Raw genomic sequence first — 27,742 nt, 5'->3', positions numbered from 1 at the left:
AAATAGCTGTCCTGTAATGTAGAACAAGGCCAGCAGCGCGGGTTCAAGTCCCGTACCAGCCTCCCCGAAAAGGCACCGGAATGTGGCGACTAGGGCCTTTACACAGTAACTTCATTGAAGCCTACTCGTGACAATAAGTGATTATTATTATAATATTATTATTATTGACACGTTAAAGGGATTAGGGTTACAGATGGTAAGACTGTCGCTTTCTTATCACAGATTTTTCACATTGACATGCTGGGAGACATTTTCAAGATTTAAAAAGCTACAGCTGGGAAGACCAGCTATTTGACCCCGTCTCAGGAAAGATCCCCGCCCAACATGAGCCGCTCCAGTCCAGCCCAAGCCCCCTCTCTTAAATCACCCCCTTTGGCACCCTGGAGGCAAGTCTAAGCAGGGTATTCACCCCCTTGCTCCGCTCGAAGTGCAAATTGCCAGATCCTCGTTTCTCAGCAGTTGCACCAAATCAGGGCACCAGGACTCCCAGCTGCAGGGGCTGGACCATGCCAGGAAGCCCGTGAATTATGTGTCCTGCCAGATACTTCCGGTGGCGGCCATGGTGTGAGTAGTCGCACACAGGGCATCTCCTGCTTGACGACGTAGAAAATAACTTTATTTTACCCCAAATCGGGTGCACCTTACTACACATCTTTAATGGCAAAGTGTAACTAAAGGTTGGAGGAGAAGTTCCCCCCAGGAATGGCATGTCTGCTAGTTATCAAACCCGGCTGAAGAAGGTGAAAGACTGAGCCAAGGAGTTGGAAGAGACCTGTGGGGCTGAGCTGGCAAAACGGCGTGCAGGGTTCAACAGGGCCAAGGCGCTGTTATATCGATTGCAGATCAGGTTTGGGGTGCTCTCTCTAGTTTAAGTATGGGACCAAATATTTATCATAAGGATTTTTTTAAAGAGGAAGGCAGAAGCAGAAATTAACATCCTGCTCTCTTTCCAGTGTGCTTTTACTATCCTGGGTTTAATCTTTGTGTCAAATCTTTTGCCTAAAAACTTGTATTGCACTATTTCCTATTCTGTAACTCCAATTAAAATCTAAAAGGACAATGAAATGAAGTTTGAATATTTTTTTAATGGGGGGGGGGGAATAAAACTAAGTCTAGTGGAAATGCAACAATACTCTTTTCATCATTTAGTTATTGAATCTTGTGCTATCTACCTGGTTCTGCTGTCCTGTTAATGTGAATATTTTGCTTTTCGGTTTGCAGCATCTAGTTGTATTTGACTTTGCTATCTTGTAAGTTGAATTTTTTTTTAATGAAATAAAATGTTGACATTGAAAAAAAAGGTTTGGGGTGCTCTACCCGACGAATCTATGGGAGTGACTTATGCAGGCTGGGAATACTATTTTGAGACCCCAGAAGTGGCATAAACTGGGGGAGAATTGAACAATGCTGGGAGACGGAGGTGCTGGCACTTTGGAGTAATAGAGAATGCGAGTAGAGTGGGGCTTGGAGGGAGGGGGGATGCTTTTTTCTTTTCATCCGATGTGGAGGGTTTTTCCGTCTTTTTACTGTGGGGTCGACAAAGGGTAGCAGGGGTGAATGGTTTGTAAGGGGACGGCTGTTTGTAAGGGGTAGGGGGGCAAAGGAGGGGATGCGACATGGCAAGGCTGGGGTAGAATCACGATCAGGGGCGGAGAAAGGGGCCATCTTGGATGGGCCAGGTACAGGGTGAAATTAACGGTGGTCGAGCCAAAAGGGGAGGATGGCGGATGATAGGAATGGAGGCGCAAGCCCCCAGTATGGCTGATAACATGGAATGTGTGAGGGCTCAATGAACTGGTGAAAAGATCTCGGGTCTTTGTGCATCGAAGGAGTTTAAAAGTGAAGGTGGTCTTTCTGCAGTAGACACACCTCTGTGTGAAGGACCAGGTTAGGCTGAGAAAGGGATGGGTGGGTAGTGTCTTCCGCTTGGGGTTTGATTCAAAGTTGCAGGCGGTGGTTATTTTGATGAGCAAGAAAACGGGGTTTCTGAGCGCGAAGGACGTGAGGGGCTCGGGTGGGAGATATGTGATTGTGAGTGGGGTACTGGAGGGGACGCCGGTGATTTTGGTGAATGTGTATGCACCGAATTAGGACAATGTAGTTTTTATGAGGGGGTTGCTGGCAGCGATCCCAGACTTGGCCATGCACCAGTTGATCATGGGAGGAGATTTCAGTTGTGTCTTAGAGCTGAGGGTAGGATCCGAATTGCAAAGGAGCTGGGTGGGTTTATGGAATAGATTAGTATGGTGGACCCGTGAAGCTTCAAGAACCCAGGGGGAAAGGAGTATTCCCTTTTCCCACATGTGTATAGGTGTATTCAAGAGTCAACGATTTTGTGGTGAGCCGGGAGGTTTTGGTTGGAGTGGGAAGGGCAGAGTACATGGGGATAGTAATCTCGGACCGTGTGCCCCACTGGCTGGAGACTCGGCTTAGATTGGGATGGGAGCAGAGGCCGAGATCAAGGTTTGATTCGGGGTTGTTGGCAGATGGGAGTTTTGTGACAAAGTGCGGGTTGTGATTAAAGACTATGTCGAATTGAACCAAATCAAGGAGGTGTCGGCGGCCACATTTTGGGAAGCGATAAAAGTGGTGGTCTGGGCGGGGGGGTGGAGGGATGTTATCTCATTCAAGGTGCAAGTGGATAGGGAAAAGAGGGAGGAATATGAACGGTTCATGCTCCAGAGTTTATAAAGTTATAAAATTCTTAGGGGTATAAATAGGGTGAACAGTTGGAGACTTTCTTCCCAGGGCAGAATTGAAAATTACAAGGGGGCACAAGTTGAAGGTGAGGGGGGACAGTTCAGTGGAGATGTGCGGGGAAGGTTTTTTACACAGAGGGTGATGGTGGCCTGGAATGCATTGGCAAGTGAGGTGGTTGAGCCAGGTACCTTAGCGACCTTTAAGACTTATCTTGATAGGCACATGAACAGACGGGCTATGGAAGGATATCGGCGGTTAGTCTAGATAGGACACGTGATCGGCGCAGGCTTGGAGGGGCGAATGGCCTGTTCCTGTGCTGTATTGTTCTTTGTTCTTTGAGATAGTTGAGGTAGATAGGGAGTACTCGAGTGTGCCAACCACAGAGGGATTGACGAAGAGAAAAAAGTTGCAGGGGCAATTCGATAGGTTGACAACGTGGAGGGCGGTAGGATAGCTGTGTAAGGCAAGTGGGGTACAGTACGAGTACGGGGAGAAGGCGAGTCAAATGTTAATGCCTCAGCTATGGAGGAAGGCCGTGACCAGGGAAATATCGAAGGTATGGACTGAGGCAGAGGAGGTGATGTCAGAGCCGGGCAGATAAAGGAGGCGTTTAGGGATTATTATAAGGAACTGTACAGAGAGGACCCGGGGCGGGGGCGGTGCAGAGGGAGACAATGGGATGGTTTTTCGACAGACTGGAGTTTCCACAGTTGGAGGAAGAGAAGAGGCAGGCACTAGAGAAGCCCTTGGGGTGAAGGGAGGTATTAGACAGTATAAGGGGTATGAAGTCAGGGAATGCCCCTGATCCGATGATTACCTGGCGGAATTCTATAAGGGGTTTGCGGCGGACCTGGCACCACATCTCTTGGGGGCATTTAATGAGGCGTTGGAGAAGAGGGAGCTGCTGGAGATGATGACACAGGCAACGATCAAGTTAATACCAAAGAAAGGGAGACCAGTTGTAATGTGGGTCATACTGGCCCATATGACTTTTAAAATCGGATGTGAATGTGTTAGCTAAATTGGTGGCGGGAACGATGGAAGGTTGTGTCCTGGGGGTGGTAGCGGAGGATCAAACTGGTTTCGTAAAGGGCAGGCAGCTTTCTAGTAATATGAGGTGGCTGTTAAATGTGACCATGACCCCGTCGAGAGCCCAGGTACAGATGTCCATGGGTGCAGAGAAAGCATTATTACTGGATGGCGAACATGGAGAAGGTGAGTCGGTGGTGGGAAGGAGAGGGGGCAGAATGGGTTAGGGTGTAGGAAGAATTCTGTAGGGGTCCAGCTTGAGGGCTATGGTGATGGTGGCTTTGTCAATGGTGCCAAGGAAATACGCAGAGAGCCCGGTGGTGTAGTCCACAGTAAAGGTCTGGAGCCAGCTGAGGAGAAGTTTATTGATAGAAGGAATGTCGGTGCTGGTGCCGCTGTGCGATAACCACGGTTTCGAGCCGGGGATGGATCATATAATAATAACAGCTTATTGTCACAAGTAGGCTTAGTGAAGTTACTGTGAGAAGCCCCTAGTCAGCACATTCTGGCGCCTCTTCGGGGAGGCCGATACGCTGCTGCCTTGTTCTGCATTACAAGTCAGCTGTTTAGCCCACTGTGCTAAACCAGCTGCATAGTAAGTGGAGAGAAGTGGGGCTGGTTAAGGTGAGGGATCTGAACCTGGAAGAGGGGTTTGCCAGTATAGAGGAATTGAAGGAGAGGGGTAAGCCCCTAAGAGGAGGTGAGTTTAGGTACCTGCAGGGAAGGGATTTTGCGTGGAAGATTTGGAAAGTGTTCCCCAGGTTACCGAGGAACACCCTGTTGGAGCCACTGCTGCTTCCGTATGTGGAAGGGTACACATGCCACGGGCAAGAATGATTGGGTTCTTCCAGTGAATGGCAGATGAGTGTGAGAGATGTGGGTGGATGCCAGTGAATCACACACACACGCTCTGGGGCTGCGAAAAGTTAGAGAGATTCTGGGCGGGAATGTTCGCAGCATTAACAAGGATTGTGGGTGTGGAGGTTAGGCCGTACCCTTTGGTGGCGATATTTGGGGTATCGGAGAAGCCGGAGCTGATGGAGGGGAGGAAGGCCGATGTTGTGGCTTTCGCCTCTCTGATTGCCCGGCGACGTATTTTATTGGAGTGGCGGTCGGCAACGCCACCGAGGGTAGCGGCCTAGCTGGGTGACTTATATGACTTTCTTCGGCTGGAAACGATCAAATATGAGTTAAGTGGTTACGTGCAGGACTTTGAGGCAAGGTGGGGCATGTTTGTGGCCGTGTTAGAGGAGTTCTTCATCAGGGGGGAGAGAGTAGGGGGGGTGAAAAAAGGGAAAAATTTGTACAAACTGTGTAGTTTTATTTAAAATTGAGAGTACCCATTTTTTTTCCAATTAAAGGGCAATTTAGTGTGGCCAATCCACCTAAACTGCACATCTTTGGGTTGTGGGGTGAGACCCACGCAGATGTAGGGAGAATGTGTAAACTCCACAAGGACAAAGACCAGGGGCCGGGATCAAATCCTCAGCACCATGAGGCAGCAATGCTAACCACTGCGCCATTGTGCTGCCCTCACAAACTGTGTAGTTGTGTATTGGGGAACTTGTTCCCTGAATTGTTTATGTTTTTTAACCTTTTGTATGAGCTTGGAATAAAATCCATTTAAAAAAAGAATTGTGTGTCCTGCCTGATAATCAGGTTTAAATCAAGGTTAATGAGCTGTTTGCATGTTTCCACTGGGTCTGGGTAGGCACCTTGTCGGGGATGGCGGGGCAGGGCAGACTGGGAGACTTGTTTGTTGGCCGGCGTGAAACTTGTTTATTGCCTCGTGCCTGATTCCCCGGGCCATCTCGATTCGGGCCACTGGGCCCGTGGCCCTGGAGAATCCCCCTCTAGGTATTCTTGTGAACCTGTCCTGATGAGTGCATGGTGGAAAGCTTTGACAACATATCTCTCTTTTCAGCAATACTCAAGTACTCTACTTCCAAGCGACTGTTAAAGTCTATATTGTTTAATGCAATGCAACAGCTTGTCCTCAATGGCATTAATTCCAACCTAAATGCTGTTTATGATCACCAAAAAAAAACAAGCATTACAAACCTGTAGCTCACTACATGCCATCCCCAAAACTGTGTTCAAGGGACTAACCACTTTGTAACTTGTATTCTAAATAGGCAACTGGCTGAGGCCCAATGGCCAGAAGACTATTAGGTTGAAAAAAGTAATTGGGAAGATTAGATAAATCGGGAAGGGGTGATGCAAGGTTTGGGAAGCCTGTAGGTTTCCTTTTTTTAAATAAATTTAGAGTACCCAATTCATTTTTCCAATTAAGGGGCAATTTAGCGTGGCCAATCCACCTACCCTGCACATCTTTGGGTTGTGGGGTGAAACCCACACAAACACGGGGAGAATGTGCAAACTCCACACGGACAGTGACCCAGAGCTGGGATCAAACCTGGGACCTCGGCGCCGTGAGGCAACAGTGCTAACCACTGCACCACCGTGCTGGCCGGTTGGTTTCTTAATTTTGAGACCTTGTGAAAGATTCAGTTGGTCCTGGAATCATTCAATTAACAGAAGCTACAATGGTGGAATGGGGTTTTTTCCCGGGTGGTTGAGCTAAGATAGAAAGAATTGACTTTGTCAGCTGGATTGTGAGTAGGAGATGATGAAATAAAAGATTGATTTATTCCCTGTTTCCTGACTGACCTGCTTGTCTCCTTCCAATTTCCCATGAGGGCTTTCTCTATCATTGTCGAGCTGCCCCTGCCTTCCCTTCCTCATAAGCCTATTTAATATCACACACCTAGACAGCAGGTTTATCATTATAATTTCCAGAGAGGTCCCAGATGCACAGCAGCGAAGGGAACTTTTCTCGAATCACAGGGATGCCTGGTTGAGTGTTACGAGCAGGATTGTTAGTTTATCACTTGCAGTCCCTTGTTATTGATCCGAACCGGCACACTTCTGACAAACCAGTATAAGTCTGTCAGTCACTCCTGAACGTGGCACAGCACTATTTACAGGTGCGGCTTCTCAAAATCGCATAACCTCCCTGCCCCCACGTTCTACACCAAATGGTTCTTTTCTCTCCCTCAGTTACTTGCTCGCACTTCCCAAGCTATGGGGACAGGCTATTGGTCTTGTTGTTCCCAGGTGCTCTGCCTCAGCATTTCCAGTAAATTATTGCACAAAATTATTTCAGTCTGAAGAGTGAGGAAGTGGCTCACTAATGGCGTACACAGCGAGATGCCCTTTTCTTTCCCGATGTTTCAACCTCGACCATAGAAAAGTGGCTCATTTAGACCTTGATTGAGACTGGGTCACTGCCAGACCTCATTTCATTGGTGACCTGTGGCAGCTGTTGGAGCGAGAGTATTTTCAGTCCATCTGTCTTGGCTGGATTGGACCCAAAGTTGCAGAAATTAAAGAGAACCTGCGACCGAACACATTATCTTATCTGTGCTGTGCCGGGAACCAGGCATGCGGAGCTTTTGTCTGATGGGCGTTGCCATAAATGGACACAAATTTGGAACCTCAATCTTTCCTGCTACATTCTATCACTGCAAAGGAGGTACTTCCAAAATAGGAGAATCCACTAATATTGTAACACTCTGGGGAACGATTCCTTTGGGTAACTTTCTGGAACTTTATTCAGTGTGTGTTTATGTGTGGGCGGGTGTGCAGGTGGGCAGGAATTGTCCAGCCTCCCACAATGTGTCTGTGGCGATGGAGATGGCGCGTCATTCGCCGGTCCTGCTGATGTCTGCAGAATGTTGCGTGCCTCGCACCCTCCACCACTGGGTAAGCCGCTGCGCAGGACGGGGGGTGGGGGGGTCGCCATTGGCAGGCTACCTCCCGTTGATTCATTCACCCAAGGGCAACGTAATCTCTGCAATCAGCGGGGAGCCTCCCCAGCACTGATCTAGACAGGGGGATGGCTGCCAGGAGATCTGCAGCTAGAATCTCTGAGACTACTGAGTAGTGTGTAGAAGAGGCAGGATCTCCTGTACCCGCGTTCCCGCACACGTCCTTCCTGCAATCTCACCACCCAGGCCTGGTAGTCCGTGGCACCCTGAGTCAGTGCCAGCTCAGTCCAGAGGAAATTGGCGCAGCAGTACCACAAACAGTGGGCGGCCAGGGTAAGTCTTCCTCCTCATGTCTGCCTCTGCATCCCCTCACACACCTCTAACACCTCCAAGGTGACCTCTCACTCAGCCACCTCGCGGGACGCCATTACTACAGGGGATGGTGCCTTCACATCAACGCAATGAGGCCAACACTGAGGGTGACAGCCACAATGGAGACCTTGGCACAGGACCGGCATTCCATAGCAAACGATGTCCACTCCCTGGTTCACCTTATGACCTCCATGGTTGAAGATATGAGCTCCATGGTGCAGGTGCTTCAACTGCTTGGTGCAGGCACCATTGGGAATCCACGAATGTCAGCGTCAGAGTAAGGGGGGGGGGCTTCTGGATCTCACTCCAGCTGCCCCTCTATGCTCTGGAGGCCCTTGTGGTGTCAAGCCCATCTGACCCCCCCCCCCCCCCCCCCAACCCACTTCCTGTGAGCAACACACTTCCAGCCCTGCACACGTAGAAGGGCAGCACTGTAATACCCATTCTGCCTATAAGTAGGCCCAGGCAACCCAAGGGGTGCCAATCAAGGTCATCTCAAGCAAAAGGGCACAGAAGGCAGCAGGCCACCTCACGCTCAGCTGCAGGCACCTAGTGGGCCTGGGTGAACCCAGATGGGTAGTGATTATGTCCCCACTGCAATATAGCTTTTGCATTAAACAGTAAACACCACGAGTAGATCCTTCACCCTGTCATTTAATGGCGCCATGCTCCACAAACAGCCCCCCCCCCTCCCCCACCACACTGACTCGGAAAAGGTGTGCTGCTGCTGGCATGCTTCCCATTCCTGAGTCCCCCACTCTACCCTTACAGCCTGGCCTCTCATGGAACCCAAGCCCCACTGTCACCCCCAGTGCTGACCCTCTGTATTCACCTCCTCCCACCCACTTTCCAGCTCCCACTCAGGGTGGGCACCCACTCAGCGCTGGATCGGGCACACGCCCAGCAAGGAGGACATGGGAAGCGATGTCTTTGTGCCAGCCTTAAAGCAAGGGGCACCCTGACATGAAGGGAAGGTAAGGTTTGTGAGCGACCCCTACTCACCCTGGGATGAAGTGACTGAATCCCACCCCCAGCCCTGAGTTGAACGTATCAGTGCCCCTGGTATCCTTTCCGGTGCCCCCTGCGCATTTAGCACCCTGGAGGGGGTTGTCTGACTGAGCGCTCACCGACCTCACCCTTGGAGATGAGACTGCCAGGTTCACCTTTATATAAACTTGTTATAAATGGTGCAGCCTGACATCACGCCAGTGTCACTGTTCTCACCGATGGCTAACGCAGGCTCAAAATCCCCCGTGATATCATTAAAGAAAAAACAGATGATCTGTTCATTATCTCATTGCTGTTTATGGGATCTTGCTGTGTACACATTGGCTGATGCATTTCCCCCGATGAAACAGTGGCTGGAATCGGGATCTTCCGGTTCTACCGATGGCGCACCCCCACCCCTGGTTTCCTGGCAGCGAGGGGTGCATTCAACAGGAAACCACATTGGCAATGGTGGGACCTGAAGATTCCGTCGCTGGCCAATGGCAGGCCACCTTTTCCATGGCGAACCACGATGCCATGATAGTGAACTCTTGCCTGCTTTGTCTGGTGTGGCTCAGGACTCCCAATCTGCTGTGGCAATCTCTGCTGCACTTATTGCAGCTTCAGCTGGTGCTGGGAAGGTGCAGGATTTGCTGACCTTTTGTTTTCTCTGGGCGCTTTCCTCAGCCAGCTGAGCTTTCCTCGTCCCTTCATCTTTTCAGTGCTCCTCCGAGCAGTGAGACTCCAGAGGTGGCAGCTGCCAACGACTGCCTCCCAGTTGTCTGTTAATGTCTGCCATCTTCACATCTCGCTTGCAGCTCTTCTTGGAGTGGAGGTATGGGCGTACAGGTCATGGAAGGTGCTGCAGAAATTCCTGCCTTCCTTCCCTTTCAAAGTGGTTGTACATGGTTTTCAAAACGGAGTCTTCAGAAATAGTGATAACAGCACTGTGCCTGATTTTAAAAGCACGTTGATATCAAAACTAATTATTGAAGTACTGTCGCGTACTGTCGCTATCTGGGGGAAAAATTAGCCTCATCTGCCAGCTTAATAATGCATCCAGAGCTAATTTATAATAAAGAAGGACTTTGTGCCAATTATGATTACATTCCAACTGTGATGAATCAGGTATTTTTTCCTAAGATTATTGAAACACAAATTTCGCAGGATTCAGCAATTCAGCTATCAATCTTCAAATGTTAAATAACACTTGGGATAATTCAGGATTTTAATGAATCGCATTGTATGGCAGGGCAGTGTGTCGTTATCAGCAGACATTTGGCAGCCTTGATAGTTGATCGAGTTGGCTAATGGCATTTCTATACTCTCCAGCATTGGCTTTGCTGCTTCAGTGATGCAGAGAAGTAGATTATCAAATAGCTTTACACTGTGCACCTTGCTTGCGTCACCCCTCGATGAGGCAAAATTCAGCATTGTTACTGATGATGAGGAGTGAGTGAGAATTGTGCGGCGCTGGACCGCGTTCAGTTTTCCTGGAAAAATAGTTGTTGAGCATTCCTTAATCTACTGGGGTTCTGTTAAACAGCCGTGCAGGGTGTTGGAATCTTGCACAGTTGTCAGGCTTTGAGGAGTGCTTATCATACTCCCAGGTGACTCTCCCACTACCAGGTGGTGCTGAAATGTCTGACTTCACTTAAATGTCGGTCTATTGAGGTGTCAACCGTTGGCCCTCTGCAGTCCTTACTCCTGCTCAGTAATTCGTGCTGGGGCAGGAGTATATAAATTGCGGCTTGCCACTACTGAAATAAACAGGCTGCCTGCTGATAGGGCTTGTGGACTTGATGGACTTTAGCCTCTAGGTTTCGATGCAAATAGTAAAAGGGACATATGTTAGAGTGCCGGCAGCAAAGGGATTCCTTCAAGCAAAGTCTACATGGTAGGAGGTTGCACGTTGCTTAATGAGACGATAGCCCCAGGCCCCTGAGCAGCATATGTCTGTGTGTATATCAGTGATTGTGTGAGTGGAGGGAGAAATGCAAATAAGCAAAGAACATTAGCAGTCGTTAGTTTAAGGAGGCCTCTAATCTAACCCCCTCTATTGCATTCAATCCAGAACAACAACAATGGCAACAATTTGTTTTTATGTAGCACCATAGTAAACATTCCTCAGGTATTGTAGTGAGGATCATTAGATACTGATCCACATAAGAAGATATTAGGACAGTGTTTGGCCAAATAGGCTAGTTTTTAAGGGGGTTGGTGAGCTCGGCTGGTTCGAGCATGGTGTAGAATGATACGAACAGATTAGGTTCAATCACCACACCCGCTGTGATAGTTCATGGAGGCCCGCCTTTTTACCTTGCTCCAAGCTTGATGTGGATTGGTGCCCCTAAAACTGTACAACCCATTGTGTCTCTCTCTAAAGAGGGGAGATGTCCCTGGACCTTTGAACTGTGGCAAAACACCACATTAGTTGTCAAGGAGTGTCTTATAGCAAGAAACAGAGAGGATTGCGGGGGGAAAAGTCCCGAGCTCCACAACAGCAACTGGCATTCATATTGCACCTTGAACAGATTGACTGTATTGGACAGATATTTGACTTTGAATTAAGAACTTACTCCTGCAGCTCAATAAATGACTTCTGCTGGGAGTCCCAAGTGCCTGCTGATCAGCAAAGGGAGGTGTCGTACAGCACCACAGCATGGTCAGCTCTGGTCAAGGAATTGAGGGGTGTGCTGTAAGCACCACTGCCTCATCCGCCTTGATCAAGGGTTTTGTGGGGTGGGATGATATGGAGGAGCTGTACCCTCCTGCCAGTTCCAGTCAGACTGTCACTAAAGTAGTGCCTTCAGCTGCTGTAAGAGACCTCAATGTTCAAGGGTCACAATACATTGTGGAGCTTGAAGAAAGATTTATACTCAACCCATTATCTGTGTTCCAGAAACCTATTATTACAAGTTGATAAACAAGGAATGAATGGTTTCTCAGTTAGCATTAAAGGTGAATGCCCGGGGAAGTTATGAAAGGGAGAAAATGAACAATGTGAGAAAAGAACTTTGAATAAAGTTTAAAACTGGGGTTGGTGTATGTGTTGCAGATCAGATTAGCAGATTGGGTTGCTGTTTATGGGACATTGTTGGTGCACATTGGCACAGAACAACAGCCACTGCACATCGACAATAGTGCATCATGTATACAAAATGCTTCGAGACATTTTCATGGTGTTATTAGGTTACTGCGTAAACGCAGTGATTCCTCCTTTATGAACCATTCCTAACATGAGTTTACAATTAATCCAACATGCCACCAATGTTGCACATTAATAGTCTGACTAAGATTTGCCGTTCTGATGTATTATTTATGGAATAAACAACAAGTCATGTGTAACTGAAGCCATGATTAATTCACTCTGTTTCGTTTGATGAGGCAGTACATGAGCAAGGCCGTAGACCCTGTTTTTACCGAGAGTTGAAGTGGCTCATTTTCATCAATCATAAAAGCCGAGTGCTGACCTGACTGGCCTGGCATTTATTTGCAGTGCTCTTACTAATGGCCTGCAATAGAAAGAGAAAAAGATAGTTTATCTGGCCCATATTTATTTCCTGCCTCATTCCGCCGTAACAATGGCAGCAGAAGCAACTCCAATTAGGACCGGAAACAAGATGCAGCAGGGCCCTGACTTCGCTTGAGATTTGCTATTTGAAGCTCACCCCTATTGGGTCAGCTGGGTGGTAAACGGTGATAAATTGAGCTGGGAAGCGGAGATTCCTCCTCTGCTGGAGAACTTCATTGATGGGATCACAATGATCAAGGGAAGTTTTTAATATGGGGAGAATGTGGAGATTCCAGACTGATCGCCTGTTCCCAGTACTGCTTCATCAATGTCCTTTGTCACAGAGTTCCCTCAGACCTGCAGGAAGCTAGCAGCGGACAGCATATCTTCTGTCTGCCTTGTTGAGGCTCCTTGTAAACAGCTTTTGCCTCAAAAAACAAATGCTTCCACCATTTAAATGCAAGATTAGGTGCTCCCCAATTCTACCTTTAATGACAGCTGTTAAGCAGTCAGGTAATTTGAGGCGCAAAGAGACTCAATAAAATCACTGAATGGTATAGCACAGAAGGGAGTCATTTAGTCCATCATGTATGTGTCTGCAATCTTATAGGCTATCCAATTAATCTAATACCCTTTTCTGTCCCAATAGCCCAACTATTTTATTTCCTTTTCAAGTGCTTTGCAATTGCCTTTTTAGAGTTATTATTGAATCTTCTTCCATCACCTGTTCAAGCAGTACGTTCCAGATGGTAACAACTGGCTCTGGAAAAGAATACTCCACAGCACATCACTGCAGGGTGTTTGTTTTGTACTTACAAACTCAGGACTTCTCAAAGCACTTCTGGAGCCAACAAAGGACATCTTCTTCTTAACCAGTCCCTTGGGATTGAGGATGACTTGTTTCCATTCCAGTTCAATGGGTTCCTACATCTGTAGCTGCACCTTAGTCAACTGCACCTTGGCACTCTTCTCCAGTCCAGAGTACTTCACCCTCATTCATGACCAGTGGACATGGCAAACTGCACGTGCTCTGTTACCCGCATCCTGCCATGTTTGATACACAGAGTCCCCATCCCACAGGTGAACCCCGAAAATTGCCACCTTGCTTTGCCATACATTCTAATTATCCGTGTTGAAGAGGTCAATTAATACTGCGCAAGTGGACATCTTCACAAGGGCAGTCAGCCACAGGAATCAGCCAACCCAAAGTTTTTTTTTTTTTTTTTTTTCTTTTTTTTTTTTAAATTTAGATTACCCAATTATTTTTTCTATTAAGGGGCAATTTAGCGTGGCCAATCCACCTACTCTGCACATTTTTGGATTGTGGGGGCGAAACCCACGCAGACACGGGGAGAATGTGCAAACTCCACACGGACAGTGACCCAGAGCCGGGATCGAACCTGGGACCTCAGCGCCGTGAGGCGGTTGTGCTAACCACTAGGCCACCGTGCTGCCCTTGCCAACCCAAAGTTAAGCAGCACCCCTTAAAGAGTTGCTGTGCTCCTTAATCCCCACCCACCTGCTGCCAAAGCACTATCTGCACATATGGAATACTTACTTCTCCATTGTGAATATGGCCCATCTTTCTATCTACCAACTCTGTTCCCTGGTTGGCACACAGCTTTCACACGAGTGACTGTTCATTCCTGACTATACATCTTTATAATATAGGTGTACAGATTATGATATGTAGAGTGTACTAGGTGGGAAGCATTCTCCTGGAGGTGCTGTAAACTGTGCTCAGGATTGACAGATTTTAATAAAACAACAGTTTTATGTTCTATGTTCTATGTTCTAACAGTTGTAAATCTTGGAAATGAAAATTAATTGGGATGCTGATTCTGGCCCTTGGAGCTGTTCAATATTCAGTATATATTCACAGTTTTGCCTATTCAGTGTTTAAATGTAACATCATAAATGCTGAAATTACACTGTACAAAATCAGTACCTAAAAGCTTCATCTGCTCGCTATATTAGAAAAAGTACCACCCTTTGCTGAGATACTAAACTTAACCATTTTTTTATTTGGGTGATCTGGGAGGTGTTTGATACTAAGTTGTGCAATAAGACACTGGGTGGGAATTTCCAGCCCTGCCCACTGTGCGAATTGTCCAGTCCCATTGGAAATCAATGGACTTTTGGCTGGGCCATTGAATCTCCCAGGGCAGGTCCTGCCATGACGAGGTCAGAAAATATCGACCACTATTACATTATCCGCGACTGTTCCACAGCGTCATTTTGAGAGAATATTTTTCTCGGAAGGTTATTACTCGTAACCTAGAGCCTGCGATTGCTATTCAAACTCGACCCCGCCAGTGGGAAACGGATCCCATTAAAAATGGAAGGCGACCTAATTGCAATCTTTAAAATTCTGAAAGAGGTTCAATAGAACAGATGTAGTGAAGACCAAATGGTATGACCAAAGTTGGGGCCTAAAACTATTCGCTCATCACGAATAAATTCAGTAAGGAATTCAGAAGAAACTTCTTTACTCAGAGAGTGATCCCAATGTAGAACCTCCTGCCACATGGAGCAGTTGAGGTGAGTAGCATAAATATTTTAAAGGGGAAATTAGCTAAGTACATGAGTGAGAAAAGATTGGAAGAGAAATATTGATGAAGTGAAATGAAATGGAGTGGGAAGAGGGTTGTGTGGAACATAAACGCAGCAGAGAATTGAATGACCTGTTCCTGTCTGGTAAATTTAATGCAAGTCCAATCGTAGAATCTTAGAATCCCTACAGTGCAGAAGGAGGCCATTGGCCCTTCATGTCTGAACCGACCCTCCGTAAGAGCACCCTACCTAGGCCCAATCTCCCACCCTACCCATTACCCCACCCAACATTTGAACACGAAGAGGCAATTTACAATGTCAAATTCACCTAACCTGCACATCTTTTGACTGTGGGAGGAAACCAGAGCACCTGGAGGAAACCCACACACACACACGGGGAGAACGTGCAAACTCCACACAGACAGTGACCCAGGGTCGGAATCGAACCTGGATCCCTGACACTGTGATACAGTGGAGCTAACCACTGTGCCGCCCTGTCAGTTCCCGCAGTCTTTAAATTACTAACCACCATGCTACTGTGTCCTCGAGACATGGGCATACTTTCATTGTGTCACTAAGAGGTTGGAACATTGAGATGCAACTTCCTGTCCAAAATTTCCAAAGACGAAGTGCATTATCCAAAGGGAATTAATGCTATTCTGACAAAAACATTTTTATTCATACACCGTAGACAAGTCAACAAATAAATCACATTATCTAGCCTCGGGTGATCAGAAACCACAATGATCATAACCAAATGGTGTTAACACAGCTCTGCTTGCACCGCGGAGCCAATAATTTCACGAGGCTTGTTTTCCCAACAGAAATCTCAATGCGGGTCGACCCTGCTTTCAAAAGAAATTCAATAATCTTGTTTTGATCCAGTTCCAATCAGAAACAATTGACCATGCAGCTTGGCCCCCAAATGATATATTTGTACTCGTATTTCAGTCTTTTCAGTGTAAAAAGATTAGTTGAATTTGTATGCAGAGTTGAGGAGGCTGTTACCCTCTGCCTTCAGGTAACATGGCCTCAGGGGGCATTGGCAAACATGGACTTCCATTGGATTGGTTCACAATAATGCTTGGCAAAGTACTGCAGTAATTTGCGGTTTGCATGACCAGGGAACTCTCCTGGTCTTACCACCTAGCATCAGGCATTTTGGAAGGACTTACAGAATGATAACCAACCTATTTGGCCACATCCTGAACACACTTTCTGTGGTCAGGACTTGAACACTAAGCTTCTGGCCCAGAGGTAAGGATGCTCCTTCCACTGTGCCACAAAACCTCCTTGTTATTAGTTTATTGTTGCTTTTTCTCAGCCCTGTGACCCTGTTTCATCGAAGCATAGAAGATTGGAGCAGGAGGAGGCCATTTGGCCTTTATCATGGTCATGGCTGATCATACAACTGAATAGCCTAATCCTGCTTTCTCCCCATTCCTTTCAATGACGTTGCCAGTATATTGGATCCAGCATTTGCTTCAATAGAGTTTAATTTTCTTTTCGCTATTATGGCATTTCACAAACCACAGCTTGTTAATAACCTCAAACCACAATGTTAGAATCAGCTGAACACATTTTTTGATGCAGTCATCTTGGTTTGTGTGAAATTGCTCCATTTTCCACAGCTCAAAGGGATGCTGTGATTGCCAGCTCTATTTATGGTTAAGAGACTGCTGGATTGATAACACTGTACATTTAAGTGCAGAGTCAACTTTGTATGTGTGAGGTTAGAGCTCAATTCATTTTTTAATATGTTCTGAAAGAAATCAATAGGTTAATTTTGCAATGATAATCAACTGATTGGAAACAAATTGACTGCTAAAATGTTTGGCCGATGGATCACTAATTCTTCCTCTCTTGTGCTTTAAATCATTACAGTGTGTGCTGGCACAGAAAATAAACTCAGCACCCTCTCTGACCTGGAGCAGCAGTACCGAGCACTCCGCAAGAATTATGAAAACTGTGAAGTTGTCATGGGAAACCTGGAGATCACGAACATTGACCGAAACAGGGACCTCTCATTCCTGCGGGTAAGGTAACACCAGGACACTGGTACACTGCTAACATGGCCACTGGCCAGGTTACTGTGCATCACATTGGCAGAGCGGCACAGGTGGCTTAACTGTGGCTGCAGACATGAGCAGGAACAGCCAGCTGACCACTTAAAGACTGCATTAGAAAAAAAACACATTTCAGCACCTGAGGGGATGAATCGATTACCGCTTCAAGCGGCAGACAGAAAAGTGCTGGGAGTGCACAGCAGATGTGAAAGGGCAAAGGCAGCAGGTTAAAGGTTCCACAGTGAAGTTCCTGCTCTCTCTAAAATGATAGGCCATTTCCAATATGCCCTATCTTTCTTTCAGATTTCTAGTTTTGCCACCTCCCTGGGAGCAGCCGTGTATTTTTTCAATTCTGTTTTGTAGGTTTGTCGTGCAGTGAGATTTTACAGTTTCCATGTGTTTCAGGTTACATAATCTTGAGATATTCAGAGTGGCGGCAAAAACACTCTCCTGGTGACAGTTGGTGCTAATCTTCTCCACTATAACAGTTTGCACTAAAACCATTTAATGAAGTGATTTACAGTTAATTACTTAAATCTGTTTGGTAAACTGTTACTGCAAAACATATCTATCAGATGCCAGACCATTAACAAACTAATTAAGCATCCTGGAGTAGATTTAAGGCATTGCATTGTCAAAGAAGTATTGAAGCCACGTGGGAGGAGTGTATTCTGATGAGGTTTAGACACTATCTTTTTATTGCCCATATGCCTGTTTAGAGAGTGTGATCTCTGTTTATTGTGACTTAGCCAGTGTGTTGTTGCTCCGTGATCAAAACAGAAAGTGCTGGAATCATTCAGCAGGTCAGACAGTATCTGTGGAGCAAGAAAAGAGTTAAAGTTTCAGGCCAGGCCTTGAATGGTCAGCGCCCGGAAACGTTAACCCTGTTTTTTATTTTCTCCGTGGATGTTATGTGACCTGCTGAGTGTTTCCAGCAATAATATCTGCAGTCATTTGTGATAAAGCCAATCTTTCCCACCTCTCTTTCAGCGGCTCAGGGGTGCATGGAGAGTTAGGGACCAAGCTCTGACTTTTTTTACCATTGTATGTTGGGAACATTTATCAAGATTGCTGTTGCTTTTATAATATGAGGCCCTTTTATAACTGGCATAGGAGCCCTCAGTCATGTAGGACTGCGAAAGAATTTGATGACTCTTGCAAGGGGGCAGCAGGATTCACTCCAATCTTTCCACATCCTCCAATTAACCCGGAATTGTTGAACCAACCGCTCTGGATGGGGAGACATTGTTTTGTGTGGCAGGAGGGTTGATCACCAGAGGACACAGATTTAAAATAGTTTACAAAGTACCAGAGCCAAGATGTGGAAACTTTTTCTTCACAAAACAGATTCAAACAGTTACTTTCAAAAATCAGTTAGATAAATATGGTCATTTTGTAGTACAGAACTTAAGTATTACTGAATAAAGACATTTTGGCAAAGCTTTTGGTCTTGTACTCATCAGCCCCTGACAATTGGTGTTCTTGCGATTGTCCTGATGAGTGCAAGACCAAAAGCTTTGACAAAATGTCTCAGATGAATTACGGAAGGTGAACAATGTGCAGGGCTATGGGGAAGAGCAGGGAAATTGGGACTAATGGATAGCTCTGTCAAAGAGCTAGCACAAATATGATGGGCTGATTGGCCTCCTGTATGGTGTGTGATTTATTACTCTAAGGGCTGGATTCTCCGGTTGCCCAGCCCCATGTTTCTTGGTGGAGGGGAACAGCGGGACTCCCTGCTCCCGCTGCTGTCAATGGGATTTCCCATTGAAGACACCCAATGCCGCCAGGAGATAATAATAATAATCTTTATTAGTGTCATAAGTAGTCTTACATTGACACTGCAATAAAGTTATTATGAAAAGCCCCTAGTCGTCACACCCCTGCGCCTGTTCCGGCACACAGAGGGAGAATTCAGAATGTCCAATTCACCTAACAAACGCGTCTTTCAGCACTTGTGGGAGGAAGCCTGAAACAGTGGTTAGCTCTGTTGCCTCACAGCACCAGGGGCGGGTTTAGGGGCAGCACGGTGGCGCAGTGGTTAGCAGTGCTACCTCATGGCGCCGAGGCCCAAGGTTCGATCCTGGTCCTGGATCACTGTCTGTGTGGAGTTTGCACATTCTCCCCATGTCAGCGTGGGTTTCCTCCGGATGCTCCTGTTTCCTCCTACAGTCCAAAGATGTGTAGGTTAGGTGGACTGGCACTGCTAAATTGCTCATTAGTGTCCAAAGGTTAGATGGGGGTTACAGGGTTATGGGGATAGGATGGAGGCATGGGCCTAGATAGGATGTTCTTTCGGAGAGTCAGTGCAGACTCGATGGGCTGAATGGCCTCTTTCTGCATTGTCGGGATTCCACGATTCCATGATTCTGGCCTAAATCATGTTGTGGGTACAGCAATTCTAACTTGGAGAGATATGATAAAACAAACCAATCAATTTCTTTCCACACATGGAAATCAGAAGGGATGTTTAACAGATAGCAGATCCAATATCACCCATTTCACACTATTGACCAGTTAAAATTGCCTCTATGGACCACTCCCTGGTGAAGTATTCACACTTCAGTGAAAATTCCATTGTGCCTGATATGAGGAAAGCTATCACTAAATTTCTCGCTCTCAGCGCACAATTTTGCATCTTCCGGCAAAATTCACACATTTGGTCGAGTGTAAAAACCCAGCATATTATACCCATTGTACGCCCCTACCCAGCTCTCCGCAGTTCTTTTCATTCACCCCCGCCCCTGCTGCTCAAATTCTCCCCCTCTCTCTGTCACTTCATGCACTGTCTGTCTGATTGGCACAGGTTTACGTTGTCCACTGACCTTCAATTGAACAGGTAATCACTTGGAAATGGGAATAATTGCTGGCGGTGTAATTACTCACAGATGTTCCGATCGGAATTTCAAGAGTAATTATCCAAGGTGAATGAGAGATTAAAATTCTGGCAGCAAAAATGTAGCTGTTAGATGGAAATAAACTGAGTGACAATTCATTTCTCCGTGAAATTCGTAAAACCTGAGAGGAATTTGGTAGGAAACATTGAAATTAAACAATGGTGAAAATATCAGCTGTTACCTTGAGTCAGTGTTTGAACCTCATCCCAAAATGGTCCGGTCGTCGGACCAGTGCAGGTCATGCATCCCTAAAGAAAACAGGAAAATGAATGCGACATGGTCCTCCAGAGTCAGCACAGCATAGCTGACCACTAAAAAATGGCTGTGTTCTTTTGTCTCCTCCCATCACTTTGAAGGACTTCCTTGCCAACCCATTTGCCACCCTGATCTAACAGCCGGGGCAAAATTGGGGACTCAGTAAAACAATTGATTATTTTTACATTGCTTTTAATGTGGCTCACGGATAGAATAGCAATTACGCTCAGCCATATGAGCGTGCTCAAATAGGTTTAACTTTATGCTGCAGCTATCTTTTAATCACCATGATACTTCTGAGCAAAGGTTCCAAGAAGGTAGCATTGAAACTCAGCAGGAATTTGAACATGCGTGTGAAATTGAAAGCTTGAACAAACTGGGGCTGCACTCTTGAGAAAAAAAGAGGGCTATAAATTGACCTGATAAGAGATCCTCGAGATTATGAGGGGGCTTTAGAGGGTAGACGAGCAAAGACATTGTCCACTTGGCGGGCGAGACCAGAATTCGGGGCCATAATGTTGTCACGGATCAAAGCAGAAGGGAATTCAGAGAAACCTTATTCAAGAAACGGTTAAGCATCTACCACATGGAAGTCTACCTCATTGAGGTGAACACCAGAAATTAATTTAAGGGGAAGCTAAATATCCACCTGAATAGAAGGTAATATGATGGGTTTAGATGAGCAGGAGTGGCAGGAGGCTTGTGTGGAGCATAAATGCAGCCAGAGACCTCTCAGGTTTGTTGGCCTGCATCTGTGCTGGAAATATTTATGTTGTTTTACAATGTTTGATTTGAAAATAGCATGAAAGACAGTTTCAAAATAAAGCTCAGTTAGGAACTTTGGCTACTTATAAGGAAGAGGTACCATGGATGGCCTGGATAGACAGTCAATTGTGATTCCTGGCAGTTCTTTACGTGCAAATGTTCTATAAGTCATACTGCATATACTGCTCTTAAAAGAGTCGAGCAGAATATTTTGCATCGGTAACAAATGCAATTCATTGTGAGACATACTTCTGTTTCCATTCTCTACAAATCTGCTATTAAAAGGATATAGGACATCTAACACTCAGCGACATGGCTACTGTGAGAGTGACTCCTATTGCCCCAAGCCAGGTACAGACCTCGACTGTTCCCCTTGTGTGATTTTTTTGCGGATAATTAAACATTAAATACGCTTGCTGACTTTCTGAATAAATGGAAACTCGAAGATTCAATTAAACAGGTTGATTTTCTTTGAAGCAGGTCAATGTCTTCATGCAGCAGATTGGTATTCTCAGTGTGTTGCATCACAGGATGATGGAATATGGCTTTGCATCTCTAATTCCTCAGGCAGCCGATTCCAGATTACAACTGGAGAATAACTGGGTTTTCTTTCATTGCACTCACCTACTATTAATAACCACAAAGTGGGGTTGGCCACCTTGACCGCCCTGTTAACACCGGCCAGGCAGCTATTGTCATTTTGAAAGGACCCCCAAAGTATTCAGCCTTATTTTAACACTGGTCAGGGCTGCATAATACAAATAGGACCCCAGCTGCCATTTCTGGTTTGGAAGGGTTTGGGAGTGATCTAGATATGTCACGACTCACCTATGAAGAGTGGCCCCATTGGGTGGGTGAGACAGCAAATGGCAAATGCTAACTTGGCGCCTGTGATCTACACAAACCATGGGGTTGGTGTCTTCAGAACAGAATGAGTGAAAGTGAGTCCTGCATCCCTGAGATTAGGGAAAAAATAAAGGAGGTAAAATTAGTCTTTGGCAACAACACAGAAATAATGATGATGCCAACTTCATGCTCATTTGGGAAAAACAACAACGACTTGTATTTATATCGCAATTCAGGCAATGTTAACACCAAGCTACAGACTAAGGACAGGTGACTAAAAGTTTGGTCAAAGAGGAAGGTTTTGAGGAGCATCTTAAAGGAGGTGGATGTGACGAAGAAGGTAGAGAGGTTTAGAAAAGGAATTCTGGAGCTCAGAGCCTTACTCGATGAAGAATTTAAAAATTGAATTGCCCAGTTAAAAATCCCCCAGCGTTTCAAAATCGTCTGACTGGTCATGATAACATAAGATACTAGATCAATATAATTTGCTGTTCGATTTGTAACACTGAACTCTGTATATTATAGAGTTAATGATGCAGCTTCTCTGTGACAGTGGGATGTTATCATTCCACTGGTTGTCAGTTCTGTTTTAGCTAGGAAATGGCGTCATCGCTATACTTTATCCAGGCAGTAGCATTAACTCTAATCATTCCACTGTCAGGACCCTGATAATGTTTGATAATGTGCTATATAAATGCAGGTTGTTGTCATTGATGCTGCCCTCCCTAAATGGGTATGGAGTTGGCATTGTATACCAAGTCACACCCCAAGGCCACTGTAGGGAAGTATCCCAACATCCAAAATCCACCAATATCCTTTCAATCAACATCACTAAAAACCATTGACTGTAAAGCCCATTGCGATATCTTGAAGTTATGAAAGGTGATTCAGAAATGCAAGCTCTGCCCCTCCTTCCTTTCAGCGGAAGAGCCGGGCACTCATTTAAAATCCGTCCTGAAAACTGAATCAGGGATCCATGGTGTCTCAGGCTATTGCCTGTTTCCCAGGTGGGAAATGGATGTCCTGCGATTCCCTGCCTCCCTGCTCAGAATCCCAGCTTCCCCAGTCTGACTATCCAGTAGTTTTGACAATCAGAAACCAGGCAACAACAGTCCACGTTTTCTCCCATTGGCACTCTGAAATAAACTGGGAGCCTTTATTCCAATGGGGTTGGAGTACAACGGTAAGGAAGTCTTGCTGTAAATGTATAGGATATTGGAGTACAATATCTGTCTCCATGGGCTGGATTCTCCGAGCCTCCGCGGGCAAAGTCGCGTTCGGCGCGGGGGCAGAGAATGGCCGTTTACCCGGAAATCGGGACCGGCACCATTGAAATGATTCTCTGCTCCCCGGAGAATAGCTCGGGAATCGCATATCCCATATCCGCAGCCATAGCTGTGAGAAGCACTCTGGGGCCTTGCCAGCCCCCTGCAGGTTGGAGAATCGCTCAGGACTTTCTTAAGGAAAGTCCAGAGCGAAACACAACCGTTTTGACGCTGGCATGGGCACATAGCCCCATTTTTGGTGAGTCCAGCCCCTTATCTTTCTTGCCTCAGGTGGAAGAGCAAGTTTTAAATTGGGAAAATACTATTTTACCAAGCTGAGATGCAATTACCAAACGTTGACTGGAAATGGCTACTTGAAAGGTAAATCAGGATTGGAACATTGGGAGACGAGGAGACAAAAGTGGCTCAAAACAAATATATTCTCCACACTTATTTTCTGGGGGCAGGAACAGCAATGGGGGCGGAAATTCCTGTGAGAGCCCAAAAATGGCTTTACACCGGCGTTTTCCCAGATCAAATGTCCCCAGCCCCCATCCCCAGTGACATAACAGCAATCCCAACATTGTAAATCAGAATGCCCAATTGATTAGATTTAAATATCATCATCGTACCTTTAAGTTGGATTGTCCATTCACATGGGCGTGAGGGCACACCGCCGTGAATTATGACAGGTCCCACACAACATGTGCCTGGGGCCGGAGGTGCACAGGTGAATACGGGGGGGGGGGGGGGGGGGGGGGGGTGGGGGGGGGGGGGTGCAGTCATGCAGGGCAGTACCGTGGCACTGCCCCCTAGCACTGCATTCTGGCACTGCCTGAGCATTGCTGGAGGGTGGGGTGTTGTGCTGTGTGTGTGTGGGTGTTCTGGAGGAAGGGGGGGTGGTGGGGTCTGAATTTTGTGGAGAATGGCCAGTGGGAGCTCCGTTGGGGAGGGGGGAAGTGGAGATCTGTGCTGGGTGGGAGAAGGGCTGCATCGGTGGGTTGGTTCTATTTTTACTGATTAAAATCAGGACCCGGCCCTTAACGTTCTTTTGCCGAAGTCTCTAAAAATATGGTGGAGGAAGCTGTCCTTAGGGCCGCGGATTCCACCCTGATTTTCCTACCGGTTGCGCCACTCTGCAGAAAAATAAGAAAATTCCTGGGTGGGATTCTCCGAGCCTCTGCACAGAAATCACGATTGGTGCGGGGCAGAGAATGGGCGTCAAACCCGAAAACCAGTCCAACGCCACTCCCGTGATTCTCCGGTCCTCCGGATGTAAACTGGCCGAATTCCTGACGGCGTGGTTCGAAACACGTTTTGCTTGTCAGGAACGGCCTGAGGCAGCTGCAGTGTCAGTTCGTGGCCACCCTGGTGGGGGGGGCGGGGGGATCCTTCACTGGGGGGAGGGGGCCTCACAGATGGCCAGGCTATCGATTGGGGACCACCGATCCACGGGCACGCGCGATCTCGGGGGGACCTATCTTTTTGCTGCCGGTCCGCAGTGTGGGTCCGCCATGTTGGACTACTCCGGGCCCCTGCTATCCCACTTCAGGTAGGAGAGTCACTCTGGACTTTCTTCAGGAAAGTCCAGAGTGAATCGCCAGTGTTTTGATGCTGGCGTGGGGACATACCCCATTATTGGAGAATCCCGCCCCCTACCTGTCCCACATTTTTTCAAAGTACCGGTCCTGCCGAGAAAACTGGGGAGAATCCCGATGGTGGGAAATCTCACCGTATACTCAGCTTATTTAACCCACATGATTCAGACCGCACATGTGACGGCTTGCCTCTAATTTGCTCGGCCTGGGATAACTTAATCGTAATCCTGGGCACCCCTTTTAAACACCTCCCCAGCACTTGTTCCAGTCGGGGGGTGGGGGGGTTGCAGAGGGTGGCTGCCAGGAATACAGCACTACGTTTCATAGAGGGAGCTCTCACCAAACTTCTGCTTGGTGTCGTGCAGAGGCATGACATCCTGTACCTGCGATCGCCCAGATGTCCAACAAGCAAGGTCACCAGCCCCGCTGGGAGTTTGTGGCTGTAATAGTAAGTGCAAGAGGGCGTTCTACAAGAGGGCGTGGCTACAGTGCTGAAGGTGTGTCTGCCTGCTCATGTCTCCCGCTGCACCCCTTCACACACCCCTCACACCTCTACAGTCATCTCTCTCCAAGCCACTTCAGGAATTCCCAACACTTGTCATGGTGCCTCCTCTCCCCTCCAACTTCCCATGGTCCCCCCAGTAGATAATTTGCTCCTCACATTCCCCACTCCCACTCACCTCTCATGCATGCCAGACTTCATCACCATCTGAGCTGACAGGACTCCCGTCTGTACACTCCCAGTCACCTATGTGGGTTTCCCACATCTTTTCCAATGTCCCCTCTCGAATTGGCACCCTGGAGAGTGATGGGGACCTGAACGTTCACCTCTGATACCCTCTTCAGAGATGAGGTCACCAGGTTCTCATTTTTAAACAGGTATCGTAAATAGCATCACGTCAAGATTCATATGATGTCATCCGATCCCGATGAATATTCTGTGAGGGGGACTGTTCACTAATAAGTTGCTAAAATATTTGAAAGATGGTCCGGGCCTTCTGTTGAGGGATTCTCATTCTGCCACCAGTAAGGGGCCTGGAAAATCAGGAAACACCATCTCGACGGTGAGAATAGCATTTCCCAATTCTCGCTGTACTTTGTGCCCACGTTGCAGGTTCTGACAAAGAGTGGGAACCCCAAATCTGGACACATCTGGATGTGAAACAGCAAAAATAAAACAAACTTACGTCGATGTCAATAGTTGAACACTGCAGAAAACCGAGGAATATGGAAAGCGCGGGGTGATATTAAAAGGGAAATTAGGTGAACATAGAGAGGACATGAAAAAATATTGATAAGTAAAATCATGGAAGATTTTTTCATAAATATGTCAGAGCAAGGCTGACGCTGACTAAAGAAATAGAAGGGCCACCTAATGACCAGAAAGGTAATTTGTGTGTGGAGGTGCAGAACGTGAGCCTCGTTCTCAATGAATACAATTTTTCCAAGAAAAAGGGACAGTACAGACACAATGGTCATGGAGAAGTGTGAAATATTGGATGGAATAAATACATTGAAGGAGGAAACATTAAGGTGTTTAGCATCCTTGGAGTGGATAAATCACCAGGTCTTTAAGCAAGGTGGCAGCAGGGTAGCATGGTGGTTAGCATAAATGCTTCACGGCTCCAGGGTCCCAGGTTCGATTCCCGGCTGGGTCACTGTCTGTGTGGAGTCTGCACGTCCTCCCCCTGTGTGCGTGGGTTTCCTCCGGGTGCTCTGGTTTCCTCCCACAGTCCAAAGATGTGCGGGTTAGGTGGATTGGCCATGCTAAATTGCCCGTAGTGTCCTAATTAAAGTAAGGTTAAGAGGGGGTTGTTGGGTTACGGGTATAGGGTGGATACGTGGGTTTGAGTAGGGTGATCATGGCTCGGCACAACATTGAGGGCCGAAGGGCCTGTTCTGTGCTGTACTGTTCTATGTTCTATGTTCTATGTTCTAAGACATCCCAGGTTGCTCAAGAAAGCAAGCAAGAAGTCGGAAGGCCCTGCCTATCACTTCCTTATCTACTACAGGCATGGTGGTGGAGAGCTTGAAAACAGCAACTACTTATATTAATTAATTCACCACATTCAGCAGAATGTAATATTGTGAGGTGCTTCACAGAAACATTATACAACAGAGTGTGATACTGAGCCACATTAGGAGATATTGGTTCAGCTGACAAAAAGCTTTGTCAAAGAGATGACTTTTAATGAGTGTCGTAAAGGAGAAAGAGAGGCAGGAATGTTGAGGAGGAAATTCAGAACCTGAGACAGAAGTAAGCAAAAATACTACCACTGGGGACGGAGCAAATATAATTGAGGAAATTGGATTGGATTGGATTTGTTTATTGTCACGTGTACCGAGGTACAGTGAAAAGTATTTTTCTGCAAGCAGCTCAACAGATCATTCAGTACATGGAAGAAAAAGGAATTAAACAAAATTCAAGAAAATACATGAGAATACATAATAGGGCAACACAAGATATACAATGTAACTACATAAACATTGGCATCGGATGAAGCATACAGGGTGTAGTGTTAATGAGATCAGTCAATAAGAGGGTCATTTAGGAGTCTGGTGACAGTGGGGAAGAAGCTGTTTTTGAGTCTGTTCGTGCGAGTTCTCAGACTTCTGTATCTCCTGCCTGATGGAAGAAGTTGGAAGAGTGAGTAAGCCGGGTGGGAGGGATCCTTGATTATGCTGCCCGCTTTCCCCCGGCAGCGGGAGGTGTAGATGAAGTCCATGGATGGGAGGCAGGTTTGTGTGATGGACTGGGCGGTATTCACGACTCTCTGAAGTTCCTTGCAGTCCTGGGCCGAGCAGTTGCCACACCAGGCTGTGATGCAGCCCGATAGGATGCTTTCTATAGTGCATCTGTAAAAGTTGGTAAGGGTTAATGTGGACATGCCGAATTTCCTTAGTTTCCTGAGGAAGTATAGGCGCTGTTGTGCTTTCTTAGTGATAGTGTCGACGTGAGTGGACCAGGACAGATTTTTGGTGATGTGCACCCCTAGGAATTTGAAACTGCTAACCATCTCCACCTTGGCCCTGTTGATGCTGACAGGAGTGTGTACAGTACTTTGCTTCCTAAAGTCGATGACCAGCTCTTTAGTTTTGCTGGCATTGAGGGAGAGATTGTTGTC

At 46.7% G+C, this 27,742-nt stretch overlaps 1 protein-coding gene across 1 annotated transcript in view; it reads left to right on the top strand.

The window, feature by feature from the left end:
- LOC119958521 (receptor tyrosine-protein kinase erbB-4-like) overlaps positions 1 to 27,742 on the top strand; it is a 1,233,387-nt gene that overhangs the window by 429,563 nt on the left and 776,082 nt on the right. Inside the window, exon 2 of the mRNA XM_038787050.1 lies at positions 16,810 to 16,961. Within this exon, the coding sequence (XP_038642978.1) occupies positions 16,810 to 16,961 (152 nt within the window). The remainder of the gene's footprint in view (positions 1 to 16,809; positions 16,962 to 27,742) is intronic.

The sequence above is a fragment of the Scyliorhinus canicula genome, chromosome 2 (assembly GCF_902713615.1).
Source record: "Scyliorhinus canicula chromosome 2, sScyCan1.1, whole genome shotgun sequence".
Taxonomy (NCBI): domain Eukaryota; kingdom Metazoa; phylum Chordata; class Chondrichthyes; order Carcharhiniformes; family Scyliorhinidae; genus Scyliorhinus; species Scyliorhinus canicula.
The sequence above is the reverse complement of the archived record's forward strand: the minus strand, read 5'-3'. Positions and strand labels throughout refer to the sequence as shown.